Genomic DNA, 7,008 nt, shown 5'->3' with positions numbered 1-7,008 from the left:
GTGGCAGAGCCCTTGGGATGGCAGAGCCCTTGGGATGGCAGAGCCCTGGGTGTCCCCGGGGAGTGAAGGGACAGGATTCTGCTCCAGGGGCAGGTGTCTGCATTCCAAGGGCAGGACCAGCACCTCCATGTGGCTTTCCAGCCATTCCCAGGGGTGTTTGGTGCACAGGGTGCGATGAAGGATTCTGTGGAGTTTATTTCTATGGAATATTTTTGTAGTTACTTTTTTAGATAGGGTGAAAATCTGTAGAAATAATGAGTGTATATATGATCTGCTTAAATGCAAGCATAATAAATGCTGCCTTAGTTTGTCTGGCCTTTCCTTGGTAAAACTATTATCAGTGATTTCTCCAAAAATATTCTATTCTTTTTTTTTAATTATATAATTAAGTATTTGTGACTGGATGTTCTACATAGTTTAAACTGTAATATATAAAATTAAAAATCTGTCTGAATTCTCCTATTTTAGAGCTCAGGCTAGTCTCTGTTTCTGTTGTGTTTGACACACATTCAAACCTTTGTATGGTCTGTCATGCCTACTTCTTTCAAAATTTGTGTATATCTTAATGAGGTCCCTCTGTAATCTCCTTTTTTTGCCTAAATCCTCATATCTCCCTGGCTGTCATTTGCAGAACCTTCTCCAGCACTATAATATCTTTTTCAGAGGAGTGAACAAAGCTGCTCACATGAGCAGCACAGTTGCACTAATCCTTAATTCAGTGTTCAGCTGTGTTGGATACCCCTGTTAATGCATTCTGAAATGTTTTTGCCTTTCTCCTTCTGTGAGCAGAGTTGTAGGTTTTAAAGGTTAATCTACCATAACCTCCAACTCTTTGCTCAGTATTTTATAGCATTTGCCCAGTGATGATGCAATTCTCTCTTTCCCTCTGTCCTGGGTGCTGTCCCTGCACACTGCCCTGACTCACACTCAGGTTCCTGCAGAGTCTTTGGCCCTCGTGTCATTCGTTCCTGGCCATTTCTCCTTGTCCTGTTGCTGGGCACCACCAAAAAGAGTCTGGCACCATCCTCTTGAAATGTAACCCAAATGCAGATACTCATGCAAAGGTTACTCCTTTTTAGAAAACACTGCATATTTTCGGATGAAAGGCATTGCATTTACATCTGACATGGGTTCATTTCAGAGCATAGAAAATGCAAATTAACAGTGTATCGAGGGAATCTCTCCAAAGCCTTGCACTCAGCCTGGACAGAGTAGCTCCTGTAGCCAACACACTCACCAAAGCTGGAAAATCCATATAGCATAGACTACAATTTCCTTAGAGACAGAAGATAAAAAGCTTGCTTTTTCACTTGAACCAGTAAAACCATTATAATGGATTCCAAGGTCCTTTCCAAATGCCCAACAAATATCAGTTGAAGATAATACTCCAGCATAATGATAATTGAGATTAAAAAAAACCCAACAAAACAAATAGGTATTAGTGCTTGTTACCAAAAAGACCCAACCTAATGGGGTAAAAGTGGCCACATTTAAAGGGATTAAATAAAGCTTTTTGGGTTAATGGCAGCCTCTCACGAGCCTGTTGGGGATCTCTCAGTGCCAGTATTTAGCACCTCTGCCAACTGCCTGAATTTTCAGGCAATCTGATAAAAATAAACTGAGCTTTTGACTAGTTATCATTTGACAAGTTTTATTTTTGCACTCTAAGAAATAAAGCAACTCCCTGCAGATCAGTTCCCAGGTCATTCCACCTTGGGAGCGGGTCCCTCCCAACTGGGCGTGCTCTGTGATTTCCCTGGAGCAGCAGGATGGGAATCTGTGAGCTGTGAGGGAATCCAAGAGCAGGAGGGTCGGGCTGGGCGAGCTGGTGTTGGTTCTCAGGCAGTGATTGATGGAGGTTGGGGGCTCTTGGTTCCTGGAGCAGATGTGGGAAACCTTGTCCAGGTTCAGTCCCAGTCCCTTGCAGATGAGACCCGCTGGTACTGATGTGCTGGAACACCCCAGGCTCTGTCCTGATTTTACAGTGGCCATGTAACATAAGAAGCCCTAATTTTTAGGGTTTTTTGAAAGTATGCCTGTAAATTTGGAATTAAGTCGTTGCTGGAAATTCAGCTGTGCAGTTTCTTCACATAAAGAGAGCTGCTTGTCCAAGAATTTTGTGAGCCTTCACAGACCACACAAAAAACTCATGAACTCACATCCCCTTTGTTTTTAGAAAGCTTTTTTTGTTTTTATTGTTCAGACTGTTGGTCTGGAATGGTGGTTTCAGGTTTGACATTTTTTTAAGGGGAGGCCATATCCAATCTACCATGAGAAGTAAAATCTGCAGAAGTGGTTGGTTTGGCTGAGGTGCAGAGCCAAGCCTGGTGACATTACAGTGCATTGTGGGGCAGTGGGATCCTGTCCTGTGCTGTGGCCAATGTCAATGTTACGGGCCCACTTTGAACTGCTTTCACATGGTGTGTTACAGATGTGTCAGCAGTTCTTTTCCAGAGTATTTCCTGTTCATTTAGGAAGAGGTAGGCAAGCAGAAAGACCAGGAATGTGTCATTCTCTTGATTTTTATCTTGACTCAAATGGAACTTATACTGGTCTGGTCTATTCTCTGTATGGGAAAAATTCATCTTTTCCTCAGCCTAAACAGTAGCATTGTTCAAACTTCTTAATGTTTTCATATCTTTGGGCTGTGAAAGAATGGTGGTAGATCCTGCCCTGCTGAAGCATTTGTTGTTTTCTGTATTTGATTTTGTGCTCCCTTTTATGATATTATCTCTCTGTGGTAAGAGCAGCCTCTGTACATCTCCTCATGCGGCGCCTCTAATCTCTCTCCTGCTCTGCAGCCGAGGAGCTGAGCTCCCTGTTTGAAAAGAAGAATTTCCGAGTGAAGTCGCCGTGCTCTGGGAAGCAATCCATCCTCTCTGTGAGGCTGGAGCAGTGTCCCCTGCAGCTCAACAACCCCTTCAACGAGTACTCCAAGTTCGACGGCAAGGTCAGTGCCCGGCTGGGTTTGGCTCAGGTCCAGGGACCCCTGCCCTGGCAGTGCCAGGCCTGGGGCAGTGCTCCTGTGCCCTGACTGGGCAAGCTCTGATTAGGCTCTATAGCAGCCCACCAGGTGTGTATATATACATAACCACCCTGCAGGTGGTTATCTGGGAACATGCAAATGTAACAGTTCCAGGCTCGGTAGAACCATTTCTCCCCTTTCCATTACAAAATTCTGGCCTTAGAATTAGGCTCCCTTACCTTGCTGTTCCCTTCTCCAGCAGGTTAGTGAGGTGCACCTTTAGTGTGGCAGAGTCATGGCACATCTCTCTGCAGTTGATGGTGAGACCCTTTGTATAAATGATTGGTTATTTGGCATTTAAAGGAACCCGTTCTGGTTATCCACATCAGAGCACTTGCTGGATATTCCATGATTTATGTCTTCATCCTCAAAGTGCTCCAGTGAGAGTGGGAGAAGCCTCTGTCTATTTTGAGGGTGGAAAACTGAAGCATCAATAGGTCACTGTCTGGGGCAGAAAGCAGCACTAATCGATGCATTTCTGCACAAGAGCTCGTTTGTGTAACACGGGGAGGAGATTGGCTGGAAACCTGGAGGGTCACTTCATTCCTTGGCCACATCCAGTTCAGGAGATGGATCTGATATCACTCAGTGGTGGATAACTATCTTCCCTGTACTCCGTATTGTCAAATATTTTTCTCTGTCATCAGCTCCAGAAACTGAAATATAAACGTTGGTGTGATGGATCAGTGTCGTATTGTTCCAAAACAATTATAAATACTGCACAGATCTGTTTTCTGCTGGATTTGTTTGTGGAATCTCCTGTGGGAGGATGAAGTTTGAGCTTCATTACCATTGTGATGGAAGAATTTTTATATTCTGTTGAATATTCTCGAAGTGGAAAGTCAGATCTGTAATTCCACTGGAATATCTGGGAGTATCTGGAATATTTGGGAAATGGTAACCTTTGAACTATGAAGTCCATGAAGCAAAAGCTCCTCTCTTGTGATTTTGTACTTATTAGCATATAGCAGTTAGTGCTGACCAAGGTTTTCACAATTCCTGCCCTCGCTGATGGGTGACAGCAGCACTCCCATGCTAACAGCAACAAGAGACTGTTTTTCTAAACTCCAGGTTTGCTGTTCTTGTGCCACAAAATTTCAGTTGGGCAAACATTTAATTGTACTTCCAGCAGTTGTGCACAGAGGAAGTAAAAATAAAATACTTCTGTATTAAGAGAATTCTATTGTAATTCAGTCATGTCCAAGTCTCGTTTCTCAGAAACCTGAGGAAATTTGAGGCATTTTTCCTTCTCTCTTTGACAGTCCAAGCTAATTTTTACTGCGTTAATAGAAATTGTAGTTGACTATAATGAACACCTTAATTTTCCTGTATTGAATTCAGATACTTTTAGCAGGTGTTTAGTCCATTCTACATGTTAGTTTGAGATATTAATGAGATACCTCAATGTCACTCAATTTGTGATCTACAAATCAAAATGCCTTCTCCACATTCCAAAATACTTGAATGGGCATTTTGTTGGAGTATAATCTCACTGTAGTAATTTTCACACCATAGTTTATATTACTCTGGTTGTGTCAATAGTTTGCTTACAAAATTTGTTCACTATACTTCTGTATGTATTGTCTAATTTAAATACCTGGTTGATCATCTGAGATAGAGAAGAAACACAGTACAATTGAGTTATTTTACTTCAGTTCTGCAGTATTTTCAGGCATTAATATAGAACCAAAAACATTGAGATTTTAAAAATTATTTTTAATGGAATATTGTAGGTCTCATATTTATTTTTATTGATAGTAGATGAGCAGTTTTTCACAGAAATACAACTCTTTCAGGGAATAGTGCATGACTTATTTACATAATTAACAGAGCTGCATATCTCTGGGGGAAATGATACATAATTGGGGAGAGGCGGGGGGGTGAGGAGGGGCTGGGGGCCTAATTAAACATGTCTTAAAAACACCCTACTTAATTATGTATTTACCCAGGGGATCACAGTGGCTCTGAAATCTTTATGACTGTAACCAGGCCCTTGGTTTGTGCACATTTGGGTTTGGTGATGCAGGTTTAGGGTGTTCAGTGACTCTCATTTTTGGTGTGTGGGTGAGGCAGGAGCAGAGCTCAGTGTGGAGCTCTTTGTCCGTGGCTGTGCCTCTCATGCTGACTGGTTCCACTGCTTTCACTTACCACCAACTCAGGTCCCTGACTGACCTGAAGTAGAATAAACCCTCCTCAGGGGCCTTCCTCCCTGCCCCCCAACACTTGAGGTGTTGTTTTCAGCTTTCCAGTTCAAACCAGAACACCCTGTGAGCTGTGATACCACCCAGGCCAGTGGAGTCAGTGCTCACATCTTGCAGGTGTTTTCTGCCAGATTTAGTGTCTTTTTCATAACCACTTCTGTGATTTTATGAAATAGTAAAATTTTAAAACACTCTAATTTCTTCCTGTCCTGATCAGTTCATCCATTATCAAAACAGTAGAGAATATTTCTTGTGAAATGCAACTGCAATGGAGGCATTCTAAGCACTTCAAAAATTCACACAATTTGCCTCACCACTACCCAGGACAGATCTGTGGATTCCTGTACATTGTAAAACTTCAGCTCTTAACTAAAGCCATACACAGAGTAAATAACAAAAGCCCCAGTAAAATAAAAAAGCACACAGTAACTACTCTTCACTCTTTCTTCAAGTTTTTCCTTAAAATAGTTAAAGTAAACCTCAGCCCTGGACCTGTTTGCATGTTTTGTAAAGCACATGGGTTGTACCTCTTGGTTAATAAATCCTGTAAACTCTTTCTAGGAATATTGTATGAAAAGAACCTTTAATTGTTTAAAATTTCTGCTTTCACAGCTAGTTGCAAATGGAGCTGGAAAAAAGTCTGGCTCTTCTGAACTTATGGAGTTCTGTAGGTTTGCTTGACTACTGGAGATAATTTAAAAAAGAATTGGTCCATGTAATTTTTGACTGGACAGATGCTAAAAATCCTGTTGTGAGGAATGGGGCCTCTCTGTATTGCTACAAGGTTTCTGGTGGCTAATTTTGGTAATGGGTTAAAAAACAACAATTTCTCTTGTAGCAACTGTTTTAAAAATGATGCTGTGGCAAGCATGGGGGAAGGGATAATTCATGAGTGCTAATTGCTAGGCTGTTAATTTTCGTAAGTGTTGATAGAAGCAGTTCCTTAAATTAAACTTTGTTTAAAATGTATCAGGGGAAATATTCCACAATGTCGGGCCCGAAGTGAAAATTAATATGAATGCTGTGGCAATTAACACGTACTGGTTAATAGCTTTTAGCAGCATTTTGGGATGATAGTCCTTAAATACATTTTTGCATGCTGCTCTTGTTTCAGTCTTGTTTGACTGTATGCTGCATAATCATGAACAAATGTTTTCCACAATCCCCAGTATTAAATAGTTTTACTCAAAGAAAGTAGATAAAGAACTTAAGAAGAAGCAATACTGCTTTAATTAATATGGAAAATGTGTAAAATAATTAATCCAGGATTAAGATCTCTGTGTGGAAAAAATGCATTTTTTTATTTAAATGTTTTGCCCCTAAGCTGAGTTGAATGATCCTCATTTGAATCTGAAATAAGTTTGCATAGGGGTTGTTTTTAAAGCATTTGCTTATTCTGCCAATTGTAGTGGTTTAAAAACCACCTGCACTCTAGTAAGACACTTGAAATAAGGATTTTTATAGTGTTATCACTCGTGTGATAGAACATACATGTTAACATATGTGATATAAAAATGCAGGTTCAGTATTTAGAATCATGGAATCATTAAGGTTGGAAAGGACCTTTAAGATCATCAGCCCAGCATCACCTCTGTGCTCACCACTGACCCATGTCCCCTCGTGCCACATGTCCTTTAAACCCCTCCAGGGACGGGGACTCCACCACAACCCCGGGCAGCCTGTGCTGCTCTGTTGGTCAGTGTGTGGCTCCCTGTGGTCACTGTGCTGTTCTGTTGGTCAGTGTGTGGCTCCCTGTGGTCAGTGTGTGGCTCCCTGTGGTCA

At 41.5% G+C, this 7,008-nt stretch overlaps 1 protein-coding gene across 3 annotated transcripts in view; it reads left to right on the top strand.

Annotated features, from left to right (window-relative positions):
* MAPKAP1 (mitogen-activated protein kinase associated protein 1) overlaps positions 1-7,008 on the top strand; it is an 85,914-nt gene that overhangs the window by 14,048 nt on the left and 64,858 nt on the right. For all 3 annotated transcript variants that reach the window (XM_027687693.1, XM_027687694.1, XM_027687692.1), the window contains one exon: positions 2,802-2,950. In XM_027687693.1, the coding sequence (XP_027543494.1) occupies positions 2,802-2,950 (149 nt within the window). The remainder of the gene's footprint in view (positions 1-2,801; positions 2,951-7,008) is intronic.

The sequence above is a fragment of the Neopelma chrysocephalum genome, unplaced genomic scaffold (genome assembly GCF_003984885.1).
Source record: "Neopelma chrysocephalum unplaced genomic scaffold, ASM398488v2 Primary Assembly neopelma1_74, whole genome shotgun sequence".
In the NCBI taxonomy this organism is placed as follows: Eukaryota; Metazoa; Chordata; class Aves; order Passeriformes; family Pipridae; genus Neopelma; species Neopelma chrysocephalum.
This window is presented reverse-complemented; position numbering and strand designations above follow the sequence as displayed.